This window comes from Saccostrea cucullata, unplaced genomic scaffold, assembly GCF_032062105.1.
Source record: "Saccostrea cucullata isolate Sc308-1 unplaced genomic scaffold, CSIRO_AGI_Scuc_v1 ctg3497, whole genome shotgun sequence".
Classification (NCBI taxonomy): Eukaryota; Metazoa; Mollusca; class Bivalvia; order Ostreida; family Ostreidae; genus Saccostrea; species Saccostrea cuccullata.
The window spans coordinates 27486-50851 of NW_026940468.1; the positions used below are offsets into that span (position 1 = coordinate 27486).

Consider the following 23366-nt stretch of genomic DNA (forward strand, 5'->3'; position numbering starts at 1 on the left):
CCTAATCCACTGATTTTAATAGATATAAATAAAAACATTTAGAAATGGTTTCTTAACAAACATTATTAAATACGTCTCTATAATACCAATAGTTTTCCTACATGCGTAATTTTATGTATAGAAGATGTAGGCAAGGTGTTTTCTGATAGCATATTGAATCTTTACACTCTAGATAAATTTTATTTACATATTTATACCATTTTTAGAATACATCTTAGACAGGGTATATCGTAAAAATATTGCAAAGGAAAATTGTCTTCCTACTTCTTTGAAATCCGCTCCACCACTCTCAAATATACATCACGATCGCGTCGATCACAAGTAAACATTGATTCATCGGTGCATACTGCTTAAACTGTTGTTAAATTGTTTGCACAAATGTTGAAACTAAACATACATCTTCCACGTTTTTTTTTTTTTTTGTTTTTTTTTTTTTACAAATCTAGCAAGAATGTGTAAGAACGATAGTCAAGATTATTTGTATTTTCTATAAATAAAAATAGGAGAGATAACTCTGATGTCAACAATTGATGTAACAGGGGTACCAGAGAGGGACATTCTTTATTTTAATTGCGTACTTTTTCACATTTCAGCTGCATGTTTGCATGAATTTTATAAAAGATTATAAAAGAGATATTTTATGACCAAATAAAAAAAAATTTAATCGTCATCATAATTATGAATTTTTAAAATAAAATAATATTGCTGTACCTTGGGAATAAGGTTAATGTAGAAAAAGGAAAAAGACGAAAAAAAAAGAAAAGAAAACTGCAAAATTGAACAGACTTTAATTTTTTTTTCAGATCTCCTATCTATAGCTTCTTTTTTTGCATGAAATAATTCCATGACGAATTTTATTTTTTAAAAAATAATAAACATATAAAGCGTCTACCTTATAATCATGATTAAATAAATTGAACTTTAAAAATGTTGTTTTGTCTTATATTCTTGTTGGACACTTCAATTTAGAGAAATTAAACAAGCAAAAAACATCCGAATAAAAAAAAATGTTCTTAATGTTCTAACTTTAATAGAGCTGGTCAAGTAAAACTGATGAGAGAGAGAGAGGATGCAGGGCAGATAAAAATATTTATATTGAATCTATTTACATGTATCTAATATTGAGATACGTGAAACTCTATTGAAAAAGATGAGTTTTCAAAACAAATGAAATAATAAATGAAAGAAAATATCATTTTTGTTCTCTAAGCTATATATACATGTATAGCTATTTATTTTCACGATCTCCAAGTTTAATATACATGTAACTCTTTGGTACTTACGTGCTGTTGTATTTTTTTTTTCATACGGAGTTCAAATGTTTTAAGCATTATCTGCAAATTAATTCTTTAAGCCATGCCGAACTTTGTCTTTCATAAAAGCTCGATCAGCATTGAATGTCTCTTAACAGATCAATTATCATGCTAAAAACTCAATCATCACTGAACTTATGATCTCATTGCAGTTATCAGTGTGGAATAATATATTGTTTAACCTGCCATCAAATTATGGATAAATATTATTAAATATGCTCAAAAAATATTTATTTGCTTTGGTTGATAAAAAAATCTTTATAAGTTCAGGGTCGGGTTTCATTTCTACATGTAAATGCTAACAGAAAATAAAATTCAATGCTGAAAATACATGAATTAAAACCGCAACAATATGCTTGCATTTTGTTTCATTTTGGATGCAGTGCAGGGGATTGGGGAGGGAGTGTCCTAGCTTATATATATTTCTGTAACATGTAGGCTCTACAAAGCTTAGCATATCCAAGCTTCTGGCACCAGGCACGTAGCATCGTTTTTGAAAGGGGGGGGCAGCAAGAAAAAAAAATTTTACTTCCCTGAAAAATTGACAAGCAAAAAAAAAAGGTTAATGTTGCACAAATCGAAAATCCTATTTCGTGGGGAGGGGGGAAGGGTTAGAGGCCAACTTTTTTCAGTACCAAATTTTATACTACGTTTTCTGTACATAGTGGGAGGGGGGCATCCAGACTTTCAATTATCAATTCCTATAGTATAAGTAAGGTTGGGGGAAAAAGTGAAGGGCCAGCCCCTCCCCCTCCCCCCGTTGCTACGTCCCTGGGAACGGGACCAGAATGGAATTCATACTCTTTAAAACTCACTTTATAGAATAAAATTAGAAAACAACATTAGAATGAATGGGGGGGGGCTAATTAGGTCATAAATAATATGATGATTTTCTAAGATGTTTACATCCCTACAAAAATCTGACATTTCAAAGCTGAGCCAGTTCACAGACAATTGTCAGGAAATATATTATACAAAACAGTCATATTCAATTGACTGTATATTTAGGCATAAACAATTACATATGTTTTTAATCTTTAACCCACCCCTACCCCAACAAAAGCTATACATATAAACCATAAATTGCATCTTTAATTTAATTCTATGGGTGTGCTTCTAAAACCATCCATTTCATAAAATAAAACCAGATTTTTTAATTTTAGGGTATCATTATATACATGATTAACAATACTGAATTTATAGCAATTCAGTTCCAGGCTCAGAATTAAAGGTACAAATATAAAATGAAGAATAATAGGCAGCATTATTTCAAACCTAAGTAAAAAGTGAATCTGCAAGTAGTAGGGTTAATGGTACTGGGTGCACCTAAAATTTTTGAAGTAAAAAAAAAATATTTTTTTTATTTATTTTAACTCGTGTTCACAAGAATTGTAAGTTTCTGCCATTTAGACTTTTTACTCCCCCCCCATTCACCAACATACACATAATCCTACAAATGTTAATCCTGGGTTGACCTATTGTGTAAATGATTGCGGATTATAACTCATTCATTTGTTTGTAAAATTTCCACCTTTTGATTGGTTAATATTAAAATATTTTTACTGCTAGACTGAAAAATATTTCGTGTATCCTTTATATTTTCAAAAAAGCAGTGTCATTATTGACCCAATGCAGACAGACAACCTTATATTTACAGTGAATCAACCGAATTTCCTTTTTATTTACTGTCTATTGTGTATCGTAATTACATGTTACATGTACCACACTTCACAATCTTTATATAAAATTTAGAAAGAAAGAACAATCAAATAAATTTTCACCTCGCAGTAGCATTTAGGTAGCGTAATGTTGTAATTTAAAAAAAAAATTAATTTTCACATATATGGTAACTAAAGATATATCGTTTATGCTGAAATCTTGACCTATCGAGAGCAATGTTTAAATTAAAATAATGTTCAGGAGAATTCTACAGGCTTATCAAATGACTCTTGCATGGATTACCAGTAAATATTTTGTTTGAGAAAATAATTGTTTCAAAAAAAAAAATGAATGGATGTTGCCCGCTGTTCAGGTTTCCCCCTGGTGTCATAGAAAAGTGAAATGTAAAACAAACACTCACTCATAATACTATACACCACTGATGAATCCATAATATACATAACTATTAAATAATTATTACTAATTAAAGGAGACAATGAGATAAATATAATGTGCATGGAAAAATATCAAATATTATACAACTATTAATCACCGTAGTAAAATTAAAGAAGAAAATCATGTAACGTTCAGTCTGAAAAGGTTTGACGTTGTTGAAAAACATGACGTCATTATTAACCTGTTAAAGTATATTTCATAAAAATGAAGAAAAAACCTACTTAGAGTAGACGTAGGACCATAGAAATTTATATTTGACAACTTCTAACCTTACTCTATCAGAATCCGTGAAAAACTCAAAATGCATAAAAATTGCCATAAGGACCCTTTTCACATGGGCGCAATCAAGTATTGTTGTCATAAACTTATATGTTCCTGTAAATACTTATAAATTTGAGAAAATTATGTCCATCACAAATAATGACTCTCTGATAAAACTGTTATAGTTTTATTCAAATTCTCTTCTAAGTTACCATATCCAAAAAAATATTGTTATTTTATAATCATTGTTATATTATAAAGGATTGTGTAAAAAAAAAAAAACCTCATTCAACCTGCATTATTATTCAATGGCAAATCAAATCAAAATAACAAACAAGGCAAAACTACCTAAAAAGATCGAATTATTCCATTTCAGAATTCCCACATGAGCATCAAGTCAAAAGCAAACGGGAAGATAAAGACATATCAGTTGAACAATGCGAAAAGGGAGAGGAAAGAAAGGAAAATCCTGGCAACAACGAAAGGAAAATAGCCTTCTTTCTTGGTGAATACTAAAAATACTCGTAATTTTTTATTTGTATAACTATTCGATACGCTTGAGCATGCTCTACTTGCGAACAATTTCTAAAACGAGGTATGTTATTGACAAACAAGTTAATGAACCAAACATATAAGCAGTCTCGTTTAAAGTCTTCATTCCATTCATATTGTATTGACCAAGCAGTCATATTCAATTGTAAAATTAATAAAAAAAAATTCAATAATCTAATAGTGTAAGAATTTGGTATTAAACAATTCACCCAAAACACGACCAATAAAAGATTTTATTATCCAATGAGGTCATTTTAATTACCGTATTATTTACGAGACTGACTTTAAGAGGCTATTGGTGTTCCGACCTATTTGTCTGAAGTCTCTCTTGGTTTAAAATTGAGCATGTTCTTGTTGAATATGTCGGGAGATGTATAAGAAAATATGCAGGTAATAGTGGAATATTACTACATAAAAGAGAAAGATAAAGGTAAAACGTAGGAGATTTCCAGTTGGGTATTTTCAAAAGTTCCAGAAAAGCTATCTGATTTGCAAAGTTGCGCTGGATCGCGAACATATGTAGTTGTAAGTTGCCACTAAAAATGAAATAGTATATGGTATCAGAAACTGTAGCCCACGTCCTCAAATTTGATTGAGGTAGCATTTGAACCTTTAATTAAAACATATTTTTCACAAAGAAGGATATGAAGATAACGAATAGTATTAAATCTCAAAGTCCATAAAACAATACAAAATAGGAGTAAAGAAAACGCAGACCTCCGAGACATCAGAGGTGGGATCAGGTGCAATGGAAGAGTGAGCATCCTCTGCTGACCGGTCATACCTGCATTGTGCTCCTTGTCATGATCGGGAAATAACGGAAATATCCGTCGTCAATTCAGTGTATAAAAAATGGACTAACAATAACTATGAAAAACGCCATTCAACATTTGACTCATGATTAATTGTATTTCCTGACAAGGTCATTGTATCGACCATAGAACTTACAGTATAGTGAACTTATACGAGACTGCTGTCCTTGTCTCATCAAATTGCTTGTCAATAATTTACATCGTTACAGAAATTGTTTATTCGTAGAGCATGCTCTTGGCTATCGAATCAACTGAGATATATATACTCCGTATGCAGGTGATGAAAGTATATTGCTGCATAAGTAAGGAAAATTGACGATACAAGTCATCGCATTAATCATATAGCTTGGTTGTTAGACAGCCTTTAACGTCTTTTCAAATAAAATATCTAAGTATGAAACAGAAGTGTCAGACTCTGTGGTATATTTTATCTCAAGCTCACAGGATATATCGTATGGACAAAGGAATGGAAATAAATGTTTCCTTTTCAGCATATGCTATTTCACAAAATGTTCGGCAAAAATACAATTTCTCTGTTACAAATTGTAGAGAGCAAAGTATAAATCAAAAGGCCATGGGATATATATAAATTTTATCCGATAAAACGTTTTAAGTTTGCTTAATTTTGTTATTCATCACTTTTATATAGTTTTATCATATTTTTTTCTATAGAGCCAGAACTAAAGATGAAAATTGGTAATTATTATTTATTTTTTAGTTCTTGATTCATGAAAATCTAATCCAATTCAAAATACAGCCTAGGAAAAAAGCTAATTTGGAATCTTGGTTAATTTATATTTCTTTGTACTATTGTATTTTGTTCTAATGTTTTACCGTTCTCCTCTTTGATTTTGTGAATACGATATTGAAATACAAGTTAATAATATATAAACAATACCATATCTATTAAAGACACAACAAGAGATATGTTGGACAACTTCGAAAAGGAAATGCGTTCTCTTTTCGTTACAACACGTGCAAGTGAAAAAGCCATGCGAATAATAAAGGAAAAGAGATGTGTTTTTCTTAAAGGCAATCCAGGGGACGGAAAAACAACACTAGCTAAACATATCCTTGAAGAACTAATGAGAGAAAAAAAGATGCAACCTTTACAGCTGTTATCTTTAGAAAATTTTTATGGAAAAGTTCCGAAATGTTCTAGAATTATAATATTTCTTGATAATTTGTTCGGAGAAAGATCTGTTCTTAAGGACGAGGTACATTACTTTATTATTCAGAAAGACTTCATTAAAGTTATTCTAAACAATGATGAAAACGGGGATGGAAATATGTTAATAGCAACTTTAAGAAATGATATTTACAAGGAATGTGAAAGCAGACTTAGTGGGATAGATTTTTTAAGAAATTCTATTGTCGATATATCTGATATGGAACATAACATCAACAGAGAGGAGTTAGAATGTTTTTTGTCAAAGTACGAATTAAAAGACACTATCGTGTCCGCTGATGAGATTATAAAAACCAGGAAATTTGGCAATATGATTGGTATTCCTCAGTGTATCAAAATATTAAAAAATATAACACAAAACAAAAGCAAAAAAAATATTGGCGACATTTTTGAACACCCTGTTAAACATTTACAAGAGGAAATCAAACTGAGAATTAATGAAAAAGAACACAAAACTGCTGTTTTGATTTACATTCTACTTTGTGGAGGAAAGGTATGGGATGAAATAATTGAGACACCTCTTAAGGACAGGGAAAGAAAAAAACAGGCTTTAAAAATAATGAAATTAGAGAAAGATGATTCATTAATCAAATTTCACGATTCCGTCGGATATTATGTAGGTTCTTATATACACCACGATGTTGTTAAAAAGGAGTACAGATTTACTCATAGTTCTGTCCAAGAAAGTCTTTTTCTTTATGTTTGTCAAGAATATCCAAATGAAATTGTAAGAGCTTGTGCTCCTTCCCTGTTAATAACTCTTTCAACTACAACCAAAGCCCCTAATTCAATCATTATAGACAACAATTTGTTCCCAGACCTCAAAAGTAGAATTTTTGATATTATTAAAGGAAAGAAAGCTTCTGAATACAAATCAGTTTCTTTAATGGAACTTTGGTCGGACGAAAAGTTTACAGAGGAGGTCATGCTAAATGAGGAATATAAACAGATCATGATAGACAACATTGATGAAAATGGTGATTCAATGTTGGTTCATTTTGCAGGGGCTGGTAATGATACATTGGTAGAATATCTATTACCATGTTCATCAGAAAGACAGAAGTATAACTCATTAAACAAGGCCTGTATGTATAATCGTGTCGAGGTTGTGGACCTTATTCTAAAAGGAGATGTTGCTTATGATCTAAAAACTTGTTTCTTTGCAGTGCAAAGTGGAAATATTGAGATGCTTTTCAAATTTACAGAAAATGTGGATCTTAATCAATTAGAGAATTCAAACCACCCCTCATGGTCCTTTTTAAAAGGAGGTTTACTACATGAAATATGTTTCTTTGGTCAAAACGATTTTATCGATTCTGTCCTAAAACATCATCCATTACTGCGTGATGTTAAAAATGAACAAGGTGGAAACGCTCTTCATTTTGTTGCATTTGCTGGGCAAATAGATGCCTTTAAAATGTTGGTAAACAGTGGATCTAATCCGTATTCTAGATCTCATCATGGTAGTAACGCTCTTCACTATGCTTGTCAAAACGGTAAGTTAGATATGGTGAAGTACATTTGTGAAACCTATCCTGATTTATTGACAAATGATTTGGATTACTCTAATGAGGGAAATTCTCTTTACTGGACTGCGCAATCGGGGAATATTGAGATATTTGAATATCTTCAAGAGAGAGGTGTTAAATTACAATACACAAATGGGAAGACAACACCACTAAAAATGGCCTGTAGAAAAGGGCATATTAAACTATGTAAGTATCTAGTCCAAAATCATCCCCAACTTTTGAATGTCATTGACAATGACGGAGATACAGTTCTACATACCGCAGCCAGAGGAGGAAACTCTGAATTATTCTCCTATTTATTAACTGTTTGTTCGAACGTTAATGCTATGACAAATAATGGTGAATCTGTTCTTCATATTTTATGCGGGGATGGAAAGCTTGAAATGTGTAAGTATTTGGCCCAAAATTATCCTCAACTTTTGAATGCCATTGACAATGGCGGAAATACAGTTCTACATGCCGCAGCGAGAGGAGGAAACTCTCAATTATTCTCCTATTTATTAACTGTTTGTTCGAAAGTAAATGCTGTCACAAATGATGGCAAATCTGTTCTTCATATTTTATGCGGGGATGGAAACCTTGAAATGTGTAAGTATTTGGCCCAAAATCATCCTCAACTTTTGAATGCCATTGACAATGACGGAGATACAGTTCTACATGCCGCAGCCAGAGGAGAACACTCTGAATTATTCAACTATTTATTAACTGTTTGTTCGAACGTTAATGCTATCACAAATAATGGCCAATCTGTTCTTCATATTTTATGCTGGAATGGAAACCTTGAAATGTGTAAGTATTTGGCCCAAAATCATCCTCAACTTTTGAATGCCATTGAAAATGACGGAGATACAGTTCTACATGCCGCAGCCAGAGGAGAACACTCTGAATTATTCTCCTATTTATTAACTGTTTGTTCGAACGTTAATGCTATGACAAATAATGGCGAATCTGTTCTTCATATTTTATGCGGGGATGGAAAGCTTGAAATGTGTAAGTATTTGGCCCAAAATTATCCTCAACTTTTGAATGCCATTGACAATGACGGAGATACAGTTCTACATGCCGCAGCGAGAGGAGGAAACTCTCAATTATTCTCCTATTTATTAACTGTTTGTTCGAACGTAAATGCTGTCACAGATGATGGCAAATCTGTTCTTCATATTTTATGCCGGGATGGAAACCTTGAAATGTGTAAGTATTTGGCCCAAAATCATCCTCAACTTTTGAATGCCATTGACAATGACGGAGATACAGTTCTACATGCCGCAGCCAGAGGAGAACACTCTGAATTATTCAACTATTTATTAACTGTTTGTTCGAACGTTAATGCTATCACAAATAATGGCCAATCTGTTCTTCATATTTTATGCCGGAAGGGAAACGTTAAAATGTGTAAGTATTTGGCTCAAAATCATCCCCAACTTTTGAATGCCATTGACAATGACGGAGATACAGTTCTACATGCCGCAGCGAGAGGAGGACACTCTGAATTATTCTCCTATTTATTAACTGTTTGTTTGAACGTTAATGCTATCACAAATAATGGCGAATCTGTTCTTCATATTTTATGCTGGAATGGAAACCTTGAAATGTGTAAGTATTTGGCCCAAAATCATCCTCAACTTTTGAATGCCATTGACAATGACGGAGATACAGTTCTACATGCCGCAGCCAGAGGAGGACACTCTGAATTATTCAACTATTTATTAACTGTTTGTTCGAACGTTAATGCTATCACAAATAATGGCAAATCTGTTCTTCATATTTTATGCGGGGATGGAAACCTTGAAATGTGTAAGAATTTGGCCCAAAATCATCCTCAACTTTTGAATGCCATTGACAATGACGGAGATACAGTTCTACATGCCGCAGCGAGAGGAGGAAACTCTCAATTATTCTCCTATTTATTAACTGTTTGTTCGAACGTTAATGCTGTCACAAATGATGGCAAATCTGTTCTTCATATTTTCTGCCGGAAGGGAAACCATGAAATGTGTAAGTATTTGGTCCAAAATCATCCTCAACTTTTGAATGCCATTGACAATGGCGGAAATACAGTTCTACATGCCGCAGCGAGAGGAGAACACTCTGAATTATTCTCCTATTTATTAACTGTTTGTTCGAACGTTAATGCTATCACAAATAAAGGCAAATCTGTTCTTCATATTTTATGCTGGAATGGAAACCTTGAAATGTGTAAGTATTTGGCCCAAAATCATCCTCAACTTTTGAATGCCATTGACAATGACGGAGATACAGTTCTACATGCCGCAGCCAGAATAGGACACTCTGAATTATTCAACTATTTATTAACTGTTTGTTCGAACGTTAATGCTATCACAAATAATGGCGTATCTGTTCTTCATATTTTATGCTGGAATGGAAACCTTGAAATGTGTAAGTATTTGGCCCAAAATCATCCTCAACTTTTGAATGCCATTGACAATGACGGAGATACAGTTCTACATGCCGCAGCCAGAGGAGGACACTCTGAATTATTCAACTATTTATTAACTGTTTGTTCGAACGTTAATACTATCAAAAATAATGGCAAATCTGTTCTTCATATTTTATGCTGGAATGGAAACCTTGAAATGTGTAAGTATTTGGCCCAAAATCATCCTCAACTTTTGAATGCCATTGACAATGACGGAAATACAGTTCTACATGCCGCAGCGAGAGGAGGACACTCTCAATTATTCTCCTATTTATTAACTGTTTGTTCGAACGTTAATGCTGTCACAAATGATGGCAAATCTGTTCTTCATATTTTATGCTGGAAAGGAAACCTTGAAATGTGTAAGTATTTGGCCCAAAATCATCCTCAACTTTTGAATGCCATTGACAATGACGGAAATACAGTTCTACATGCCGCAGCGAGAGGAGGACACTCTCAATTATTCTCCTATTTATTAACTGTTTGTTCGAACGTTAATGCTATGACAAATAATGGCAAATCTGTTCTTCATATTTTATGCTGGAATGGAAACCTTGAAATGTGTAAGTATTTGGCTCAAAATCATCCCCAACTTTTGAATGCCATTGACAATGATGGAGATACAGTTCTACATGCCGCAGCCAGAGGAGAACACTCTGAATTATTCTCCTATTTATTAACTGTTTGTTCGAACGTTAATGCTGTCACAAATGATGGCAAATCTGTTCTTCATATTTTATGCAGGGATGGAAACCTTGAAATGTGTAAGTATTTGGCCCAAAATCATCCTCAACTTTTGAATGCCATTGACAATGACGAAAATACAGTTCTACATGCCGCAGCCAGAGGAGGACACTCTGAATTATTCAACTATTTATTAACTGTTTGTTCAAACGTTAATGCTGTCACAAATGATGGCGAATCTGTTCTTCATATTTTATGCAGGGATGGAAACCTTGAAATGTGTAAGTATTTGGCCCAAAATCATCCTCAACTTTTGAATGCCATTGACAATGACGGAGATACAGTTCTACATGCCGCAGCGAGTGGAGGACACTCTGAATTATTCAACTATTTATTAACTGTTTGTTCGAACGTTAATGCTATCACAAATAATGGCAAATCTGTTCTTCATATTTTCTGCCGGAATGGAAACCTTGAAATGTGTAAGTATTTGGCCCAAAATCATCCTCAATTTTTGAATGCCATTGACAATGACGGAGATACAGTTCTACATGCTGCAGCGAGAGGAGGAAACTCTGAATTATTCAACTATTTATTAACTGTTTGTTCGAACTCGTTAATGCTGTCACAAATGATGGCGAATCTGTTCTTCATATTTTCTGCCGGAATGGAAACCTTGAAATGTGTAAGTATTTGGCCCAAAATCATCCTCAACTTTTGAATGCCATTGACAATGACGGAGATACAGTTTTACATGCTGCAGCAAAAAGAGGGAACATGGCATTGTGTTCTTATTTATTCACTGTATTAAACGTAAATGCCATCAAAAATGATGTTGAATCTGTTCTTCATATTTTATGTCGGAATGGAAACCTTGAAATGTGTAAGTATCTTGTGCAAAATTACCCCCAACTTTTGCATATCATTGACAATGACGGATATACAGTTCTACATGCTGCGGCGAGTAAAGGGAATTCTGTCTTATTTTCTTTTTTACTGACTGTTTTTAAGAGTGTAAACGATCTCACAATTGAAGGCGAATCTGTTCTTCATATTTTATGCAGAAATGGGGACCTTGAAATGTGTAAATATCTGGTTCAAAGGTATCCCCAACTTTTTCACATCATTAAATATGACGGATACACTGTTCTGCATGTTGCAGCTAAACACGGAAAGTTAAACATATTTTCCTACCTTTTGTCAGTTGGTATGAGTGATAACGATCTTACAAACGATGGTCAGTCGGTTCTTCATGTGGCATGCATTAATAAGAATTATACTATGTGTAAATATCTGGTTGAACATTATCCAAAATTACTTCATATCATTGATAATGATGGGGAGACAGTGTTACTTTGCGCCGCCAGAAAAGGTAATGTTGAATTGTTTCAGTTAATGATAGACAAAGGTTTGGATGCAAGCATTAGAGATAAATCAGGCAAAACGGTGTTACACTGGTGGTGTAGAAATGGTGACATCCAAATGTGTGAGTATTTGATCAACAAATATCCTCACTTTCTTCATCTAAAGGATGTTGAGGACGAAAATGTGTTACATGAGGCAGCGTATGGAGGCAATGTTATCATTTTCAAACTTGTGACGGGAAAAGGTATTAATGTTTTCAGTAAAACAAAGAAAGGTAAAACAGTCTTACATCAGTGTTGTATGAATGGTATGCTGAACATGTGTCTGTACTTGTTAAAACATTATCCTGACTTAGTAAAAATTATTGATAAAGAAGGAGAAACTGTATTACATGACGCAGCCTTTGGGGGTAATATTGATCTTCTGAAATGTCTAATTGCCAAAGGCTTAGATGAAAAGAGCAAGACAAAGAAGGGAAAAACAGTCCTTCACAAATGCTGTATGAATGGTCATTTAGAGATGTGTAAGTACTTGGTCAAACGTTACAATGATTTGGTGAGAAGTATTGACAATGATGGAGAAACTGTATTACATGATGCAGCCTGGGGAGGAAATGTTGCGTTATTTAGATTTCTGATAAACAAAGGCTTAGATATAAACCGTAAAACAAACAAAGGAAAAACGGTCCTTCACAAATGCTGTTTGAATGGTCATTTAGAGATGTGTAAGTATTTGGTCAAACGTTACAGTAATTTGGTGGGAAGTATTGACTTTGAAGGAAAAACTGTATTACATGATGCAGCATTTAGAGGAAATGTTGCTCTGTTTCAATTTCTTATAAACAAAGGCTTAGATGTAAAGAGTAAAACAAAGAAAGGTAAAACGGTCTTGCACATGTGCTGTATGAACGGTAAGTTAGCAATATGTAAGTACTTGGTCAATAATCACCCGGAATTAGTAGATCTCACTGACAATGATGAAGAAACCGTGATACATTCTGCAGGCGTGGGGGATAACGTTGATTTGCTTAAGCTTTTGATAGCCAAAGGTCTACCCACAGACAGTAAAACAAGAAAGGGTAAAACTGTTCTCCACAAATGTTGTATGACTGGTAAGATACAAATGTGCAAGTACTTGGTGAACAATTATCAGCAGCTACTGACTGTTCAGGACAATGATGGATTTAATGCATTACATGATACAGCTATCGGAGGTGAGGTAGAAATCTTTAAGTTTCTGTTGGAGAAAGGTCTAGATGTCCACAGTAAAACAGGTACCGGTCAGACCGTCCTACATCTCTCTTGTCACGTGGGTAAACACATGGATGGTCACGTGGACAAACAGGCAATGTTTGATTACTTGATAGATTCTTACCCAGACCTATTAAATGTTGGGGACAATGAGGGTAACACGGTCCTACACGTCGCTTGTGTCCAAAATCAAACAAAAATATGTAGCTCTCTTGTTGAAAAGTTTCCCGATTTACTTAATATTGAAAATAAGAATGGGGAGAAGGTTGTTGTATGTTTAGTTGATGGCGAGAAGCAATTTAAAATGACAAACGAACAATAGGAAACCTTTTTTTTTACTGACAAACCTCGCATAGTAAAACACGCTAATAGGGAATCCTTTGATATTGAATGACACTAACGGCAAAGTGATTTCATTAAGAAACCTATCTTCTGCTCAAAATGTCATATATGAAGTAAAAATTCATCCGAGTAGTATTGTTTTTAAATGTACTTTTTTATTCAGGTCCAATATGTCATATGTATATTTTTTTAATAAAGGATCAATATTTTTATATGTACTTTTTTCGAATACACATGTAGACCTATCCTTTATTTGTATTTATTCATTGATATCCAATATTTCACTTGTACTTTTCACTAAAGGCCAGTGTTTATGTATACTTGCTTATTAATGTAATGTATATTTTTTTTATCAAAATGGTTGTATTTCCATGTTTTGTATATATCTTATTCATGAGTTGCGTATACCTATCTGATCCATGTCTTGTATATATCTGATCGATGTATTGTATATCTGATCGTATATATCTGATTCATGTGTTGTATATATTTGATTCATGTGTTGTATATATTTGATTCATGTGTTGTATATATTTGATTTATATGATGTATATATTTGATTTATATATTGTATGAAATTCCTTCATTGTGCTGGTTATGAGGTTTTGTATAGATAATGTATTGGTGTGTTATACATAGAGAATAATACATACCCTTTTTCCATATCACATCCTGTATCAGCTCGAGACACCAATATCAGCCAGAGGGCCGAAGGCCCGAGGGCTGATATTGGTCGAGGGCTGATACAGGATGTGATGTGGAAAAGGGTATGTTTTTTTATATTTATTACATACTTAGTAATAAAATACAGAACACATTAAGATGAGAAGAAAATAAGTAAATAATCATGCACGGACTTCTTACATACATGTACATGGTCTATTGTCTCATACGATTTGGGTTTGTTTCTACTTCAATGACAATGCACTCGATCCTAATTTGAAAATAATCTATTACATGTATTTGTAAATTAAGATTAACCTTATTTTCAAAAAGTTAAAATTAAAAGAATATGAACCCACCAAAAATTGTGTATGATCACAAGTGCTGTTTTTGTGGCTAATTTACAAAGGGTGTGATATTGACGTAATAATAGCCGTATCAGCCCTGCAGGGCTGATATGGATTTGCGGGGCTGATGTAGGTTATCAGTCCTGGAAATCCATATCAGCCCTACAGGGCTGATACGGCTATTGGGACGCCAGCCATATCACATATGCAAAAAACCTGATTTATTACTAAGTGTGTAATAAATGTATGTAGCTTATTAATGTATAGAGTATTTGATGAAAGAATATGGATAAATCTGGGTTTTTATTTACAGCATTAAGTAGTCTTTGTGAATTGAAACTGTTTGAAACAATTCCTTTGTACATACTTCACATTTTTAGTACTTCCACATATTTCATGAAATGGAATGGAAGTAATTTGTTTTACTACCTGTTTTTCTCGCATCTTATGGTATTAATGATGTGTATTATGGTTGAATTTATAGCTTATCAGATAAAGGTGTTGTGTACATAATTGATTGACATGCTGTCTTTATTGTATAATACAGATATAGATAGTGTTAATATAACCTGATTCATGTGTTGTATATATCAGATCCATGCGTTGTGTACATCAGATCCATGTATTGTATCTGATTCATGTACTAGTATTGTATATCCACGTGTTGTAGATATTTGATCCATATGCTGTATATATCTTATCCAAGTGCTGTACATATCTCTGATCCATGTGTTGTATATATCTCATTCATGTGATGTATATATGTGATTCATATGTTGTATAAAATTCCTTCATTGTGTTTTTTTATGAGGTTTTGTAAATAATTTATCAGGGTATTAAATGAAGTTGATTAATGTGTAGTATATTTGATTATTATTTAAAAAAAAATATTCATGAGAATTATTAGTACAAAATTTTAAAGCCAAAAAATTGACAAATGTAAAAATTACTAATTTGAGGTGTTGTGAATATAAGATATTGGTGTATTATAAATAACCGATTAATGTATTGTATATATGAATCTTGTTATCGAACTCACTGAGAATGAGGGAAAAAAACTTTGATCCATGCATCCAAGGATTCGAGATATCCATGGTAAAATATTATAAGAATGAAGAGTTTGGCCTTCACAATCTCTTCAACGTATCCACGGTATTCACCATATCGGTGTTCGAGATACCCAAGTTCAACTGTAATTGATCATGGTGTGTACAAATGTATAAAATGACGATTTCTCCTGATATATTTTAAACTTTTCCTATATATTGATGTGTTTTCTAATATGGCTTAATATGAATGTGATCATTCCCAGTGCTCATTAGAAAGGACATATTTTCTCTGGTGTTTAGGGGGTGGTTGGTTGGTCATTAAATAGATATTCTAAGTGTAAAAGAAATATTGCTTTTATAAATTATTAACGTAGTTTGAGTTTTGTTTATGTTTTTGTAGGCAATAGTATATTGTTTTCTTTTTTAAATCATGCAATCATGATTGAAAGCATATTCTTTATTTTTTTTTTTTTTTTTTTTGGCGAATATAATATGTACATACAGAATTTTATTTTGCAAACATTATATGCAATTTTTTGGTATGTATATTCATCCTAATTATTACAAATCAAAGTGGAAAGACATTTAATGTCTTATGAATGTGTCTCTTAATTATTTTGTTTTCATGAATTGCTATGTTTTTTGTGTTTGTAAGATTTGTGACATGTAGTGTGAAGTGTTAATCTTATATTTTTTTCTCTGATCTATACTTTACAACAAGGGAACAAAAAATTCTGAAATTTAAAAAAAAAATAGATGATGTACAATTGTCATTAATATATAATTAAAGTTCTGCTATTGTTGCATTTTTTTTGGAATTGACTCCACCAGAATACTTTAACAGATTCAAAGTATAGAAACTATTTTTACTTTATGTAGTTTAACATAATCAATCTAAAAGAATAAGTGTCCTTAACGTATTTAAAAGATGTCAGACAAATATAATGTAGGTAAATACTTCTTACATAGTCTTAAATAATGAAAATTCCAAATACTTTTAATTATATAAATAGTTCATAAAAGTGTGCTTTTGAGGAAAGCATTTTACAATTAAAATACACTAAAGAAAATATATGAACTAAGAAAAGCGGGTAATTAGTTATCGCCTTTGTCATTTTAATAGCATAGAGAACTGAAAATTCTGCAAGGGATATTTCATATTCATTTAATTAATCATATATTGTGATCAGACATTTTCAAAACACTCTTTCAAAAAAAATTCTATTGCGTGATGCCTTACATCGTTGAAATTATGAAATATCTATATATGTAAAAGTTTGCTTAACTTTTGATATCACTAGAGAATGGAATTACCTTTTGAAACCTTATCTTTAAAAGTTTTCTTTTTTCTCTATCATTTGTTTAAAGAATTATTATATATTTCGTGTTGTAAGAGGATATAATTTTTTTTAGCTTTACCTTTTTAAATAGTTACTTAATCTATAAACATGAGAAGATGAATATAAATGATAATTTGCATATGAAGATATTATTTTATGTTGTCATCTCTGGTAATCGTTTTATCATCATGTGCTTAATTATTGCTTCGAATTTTTCATTTGTTAATGCACATTTAAATGCATTGCAAGTATAATAAAACACAGCTAAGATATACAGTGTAACTTCTTGCTTTAGTGTTTAATGTACGAGGGGTGATCAAAAAGTTCGCAAACTAGCTCTATATCTACAAAACCACAATTCAGATTAGAATGAAATTCGGTACACACATAGCCATACACAAGGTCTATAAATAACATATGCTGAATAAAGTTTCTCTCCTTGTTTGTGACATCACAATGTAAAAATGACGTCACTATTTATGTCACTTGTGACGAAAAATGGTTGTCTCGGTCGAACTCGTTCAACAAACGACTGTACATTTTATTGTAATATCTTAGAAATCCCTCTACAGTATCATATAATAATTTGTACACAGTTTATTGAGATAAATGATTTCCTATAAATCCAATTAATGATTGGATTAATCGTTTTAGTGAAGGAAGGCTGATGGTTAAAAATGATACTTGTCATCTTGCCCAGTGAAAGCAAGTTCGAAAAGATATGTATTTTTAATTAAGCAATTTGCTATCAAAGACCTCCAATTACATGTAGCACTTTGAAAAATAGTTGAATATTTGAACAATGATATAGGTATTAAATACCTAAGATATCGTTTACTTTAGATTTTAAACATATTAGATATGATAAAAAGGATGCACCCATTCTCTATCCACCTTGAATAAATTTAAAGGTCTCTTCTGAGACAGAAGATTTGTGTTTTAATGGTCGCCATGCTTATTTTTGGAAAGGATGTTATTATCCACCCATTCTGTTGCCGAGATATGACCATTTCTGACAAATTAACAGTTCTTGTCATAAAAATTAACTTACATGGAAATAAATATAAAACTCGGAAAAATCTTTTAACTTTTGTGACAGAACACTACGGAGGGGGTCACGTGACCGCCAATATCACGTGATTCGCGCATGCGCAGAACGGTGGTTGATGTGCATTAAAATCGGGGAGGATTAATTTAAAATATAAACAACATTAAAACCAAATATGTTTCTTGTATGGAAGTTATTCAATTAGTTTGCGAACTTTTTGATCACCCTTCGTACATATATATATATATATATATATATATATATATATATATATATATATATATATATATATATATATATATATATATATATATATATAGATATATTTTCGAATCAATGTACATGAATGATTTAGAGGTACATTATGGAAATGGAAATGTGCTTTAGTCGAATAAATTGAAAAGAGTGTTTTTTGCAAGAATTATCAAGTCTTCTAGTATAAAAAATCATACTCAATGCCAAATGTCAGTATGATTACTAAAATAACTTGAACATAATTTATTTTATTGACAAGTCAAAATGATTAGACACGAGTTCTATAACTTATCTAGAGTGCTTTCTTCTCAATTTAAAGACTTTGATCACACTTAACACGTCCTGAATTTCGCAGGTCATTTTACTTTGTCTACATTTGCTGTGTAGAAGTATTAATTGTAGTGTCGGTTTAAAAAAGTGACAAGTTCTAATTTGGACAGACTGTTTTAATTTTCTGAATTATGAAAATCAAAGGGAAAAAAATCAAGCACAACCGCAACAAACAAGGGAAGACTAGAATTTCATTCAATCTTTGAATTTGTTTTTGGCCAAAAGCATTTTACGATCAAAATTGAAATCTTTTGTCGAAATTTTAAGGAAACGCTATGTTATAGGACTCTCAATATATCTTCCTCTAATCATTAATAGAGATAAGGTCAAGATCTTAACCTTTATGACTCAAAACGTTGCCCTTTAGCTCTTGAATAGGTTCATTCAATATTTAAGAGAATGACAACGACGACATAATTTACTTAATACCCAACCATCAATATTAAGTAACCTTTGTATGAGAAACAACTTGTTCTTTCTGTTATCTGTCTACTTATGAAAGCTTCCGTAGAAAACCAAATTAAGTCAGACACTGGGATCCAATTTCAACACGTGGACTCAGGAAGTTTTGGAATATCTGCATATAAAGGCCAGGTAGATTGCAAGACTAATATTAAATCAATAAAGGTTACGCTTGAAAATATATGAAATTTAGTACTATGAAGAATCACCGATAGATATTTGATGCCTGTAAAATACCATATAGTTCTTTTCTTAAAGCCCTGTAAAACATTAAAACGATAAATGTGCAGATAGATTTTAAAGCTTATTGCCATGCCTTATGCTGACAAAATATATACATCAATGCATATATGAAATAAAGGGGTTGTGTATAGAGATGCAATTTGCTGAATCGTCATTTAGGGTTCTTTCAAATTTTTTCTCATATATTACATACAATGATTTTTTAAGCAAATCTATCATAAGTTACATACGGACTGATGATTGTTATGCCATTATTTACACACTGAATTGTAGACTATTTTTTCCCTTCTTGTCTCAATCATGACAAGAATTACACGGCCGGTGTGAATGGTCGGCAAGGGAAGCTCACTCCTGCACGGCATCGGATCCGACCTTTGATGTTTGAACTTTGACATGTAGATGTCCGAGTTTGCTCCTCTCCAAAATTTATATTAATGTTTTATGAACTCTTGAGTTTGCGTAGTGCTCGTTGTACAAAGTATGAGCCGAGTCCTCGAGTGAAATTTCTGAAATAATATGGAAATTAAGTTTTTATGCAGAAATATGTCCTTAATATTTCTGTGTAGTGGCTGTGATCTTTTAAAATATTTAAGTTCAGTACAAGCGGAAAATAAATTTCAACTTAACCTGTCCAGAGTATCTCGGGTATAAAAGGAATTGTATTTTTTGTATTTTTTTGAAAATAATGAAGAATAAAATATCAATCATGGTCGTGTGTTCGATGGTACGATGGCTGGTATAGGACATGCTATGATAATTTTTTTTTTATTAATTCTTGGCCACGAAATAAAATTCGTGGGAACGAAATAAAAATTCGTGGCCACGAAATAAAAATTCATGGGAACAAAATGAAATTCGTTGGAACGAAATAAAATTTGGGCCACGAAATAAAAAATCGCGGGAACAAAATAAAATTCGTGGCCACGAAATTAAAATTCGTGGGAACGAAATAAAATTCTTGGCCATGAAATAAAATTCGTAGCCACGAAATAAAGTTGTCCTATATAAACCATTTTAGCTTCTTCTCTCTTTTGTATTAATATATAGAGTTCGTAATTTAGACGCCAATGTGTGCATACACGTGCGAACAAAACTGCAAACAAAAGTTGAGAAGATATGTTATTTACATATAGCTAAGCTTATGTCTAGTGCATTTTTCAATGTTCTTCACACATTTAATGCTAGATGTTTCAAATAAATAGTGTGTTATTGTAAGGCTTTTCTAAGTCAATCACTCATTTTTTATTTGTAATAATCAGTGGCAGAGTAAGCCCCTATTATCGGAAACGTGACATCTTAAAAATAAAAGCAATACTCAGATATTGTCATCATGATTGTTTTCGCATAAAACTCAACTGTTTAATACAAATTAAAGTGTGTGCTCTTCAATATAGGTACATGTATTATATGGGGAAAAATGCGATGAACTAGAGTAGTGAGATCAGTTTTGAAACTATTTAAAGGTTGAATTAATGGTCACAACAATTATTCGTTCATAATTATCTTCATTATCATAACCGATAAAAATCAAATTTCAAAAAGAAATGATAATTCAGGCATATTATTCAATACCCATAACGATTTTATATAAAAATTCATTTGATTTATTCCAGTTGAACGATAATAATACATAAGTCTGTTCATCTTGAACGACATACAAATGAAGAAGCTAAGAATGATATTATACAGCACAACTTTATTTCGTGGCCACGAATTTTATTTCTTGGCCACGAATTTTATTTCTTGGCCACGAATTTTATTTCGTTCCCACGAATTTTTATTTCGTGGCCACGAATAAAAAAAAAATTCTTACACCGTGTCCTTTACCAGCCACCGTACGATGGGGGCAAAATCAGAGATCATAATTTTACATTTTACACTAAGACGTAGATGAAAATACATAAAATATTTTAAAGAACTTTACTTAATTAAATTGCAATATGCACAATGAATAAAGACTCGTGCAATCACTCTACAAGAATTTTAAAGATTCAAATTTGTTCGAATCATGGGCCCTTCAGTAAGGTAAGGCCACGATAAGGTGTAAAAAATAGATAGATGGAATACATATAGGAAAAAGTATTTTCGTGAAGTCTGTTCTTAAGAAAGGCAGAGCATTAAAATGCATGTATTCACAGCAGTGTCGAATCATAATTACTCAAGTGGTAATTCATACCAAATTTTATTGAAAAAAACTGAAAAAAGAAAATGATATAAGCAGGGAGATTTTATATGTAGGACTCCAAAGTGCGATGGAACTCCAAAGTCCGATGGTCACGCCAAAGTCCGATGGTCTGCGCCAAACCCCGATGGTTTGACACGCCAAAGTCCGATGGCACAGAAAACAATTAACGTCTATGACGTCATAGTACTACTGTGCAAAAAAATGCGATGCCACGCCATGCCAATAAATAAATAAAAAGTATCATAAATAGAAAGACTAACCCTCGGCTTTTGGATGTATAGGTGCTAGACTAAGACTTATCAGTCGAACAATGAGTATCAACTCTAACTTAACTATCACAGGTGGGTGCAGGACTAATCTAAATCAGTACAATAGTGTGCGAGGACTAACCCTAAAATCTCTCGGGTGGCTTCGAAGAAACGTCTTAGTGTTTAAGGACTAACCCTTATAACTCGAATGGTGTACGAGGACCAACCCTAATACCTCTGGTGGGTGAAAACAAAAAGCAATATCAGTAAAAACGTATATGTGAGACGAATACTGAATCAATGGATTTTGAGTGCAAAATAACGTCATGACGTCGGACTATTGTGACGTCATAAACGTTAATTGTTCCTCCGCACCATCGGATTTTGGCGTGTCAGACCAACGCACATTAGCGTCGCGTGTCTCATAGTAAACGAGCCATCGGACTTTGGCATGACCATCGGACTTTCAAATTGGCGTCCGTAAAGACAACGAGCCATCGGGGTTTGGCGCAGACCATCGGGGTTTGGCGAGACCATCGGACTTTGGCGTCACCATCGGACTTTGGAGTCTTAAGGCATAATGATATGGAAACATAACTACAAAACATATCTATGCTATATGCGTTCAAGTTTATGCCAACTTGGGATATTACGGCGAAACTAGGGCTAAAATCGGAAATTATACCTCACATAGATCTTTAATAAGTCTGAAGGGCCTGGAGGAAAAATGTCTCCAGAAAATCAAGACCAAATAATGAAAAGTGAAGATAACAAACAGAAATCAAACTAAAAATCACACTGAAACAATAACAATCGGGAGCAAACACAGGGCTCCAGAGATTCAGACCTGGGATGAGGTGCCAATAAGGATAAAGCATCCCCTATACACCATGTACTATATGTCATGATCGGGTGAACGAAAGCGATTTGTAGAAAAATCAGTGTAAAGATAATGGCCTATCATTTTGTGAGAAAACGTCAGTCAAGTTTTGACTTAAGGGAATCCGACCCTCAGTCAGGTAGGACAACTCTTTAATTATAATTTAATTCAAAATGTCTTTAAATGAAGCTTGAAAATTGGATCTTTAAACAATTTTCATTATATGTCTCTCAATGTGCTTCAAGGTTCTTAGAACTTTTCAGAAAGGTATAATTAAAAGTAGAATTTTTTATCCATTTTTAGATACAATGTTTATTAACATGATATGAAATTAGAAGTGATTTTTCTTTGAATAAAGCAAAAATGTTCAAAATTTGTTATCTTTTCAAAACCCCTGGTAACACATGCTAATTTGTCCAAGAACATGTAATGGTATTATAAGTTTAAAGAAGAGGGCACGGTTTGTG

At 32.7% G+C, this 23366-nt stretch overlaps 2 protein-coding genes across 2 annotated transcripts; both read left to right on the forward strand.

Moving 5' to 3' along the window:
• The first annotated feature begins 5970 nt into the window (after positions 1–5970).
• LOC134255458 (uncharacterized) lies at positions 5971–7370 on the forward strand. Its single transcript, XM_062738003.1, has 2 exons — positions 5971–6735; positions 7247–7370. Exons 1-2 carry the CDS (start codon positions 5980–5982, stop codon positions 7268–7270), a joined length of 780 nt encoding a protein of 259 aa, XP_062593987.1. The 5' UTR covers positions 5971–5979; the 3' UTR covers positions 7271–7370.
• A 4803-nt stretch (positions 7371–12173) lies between these two features.
• On the forward strand, positions 12174–15372 carry LOC134255461 (putative ankyrin repeat protein RF_0381). Its single transcript, XM_062738004.1, has 2 exons — positions 12174–13662; positions 15344–15372. The coding sequence occupies exons 1-2, from the start codon at positions 12174–12176 to the stop codon at positions 15370–15372; spliced, it is 1518 nt and encodes a 505-aa protein (XP_062593988.1).
• Positions 15373–23366: the final 7994 nt, after the last annotated feature.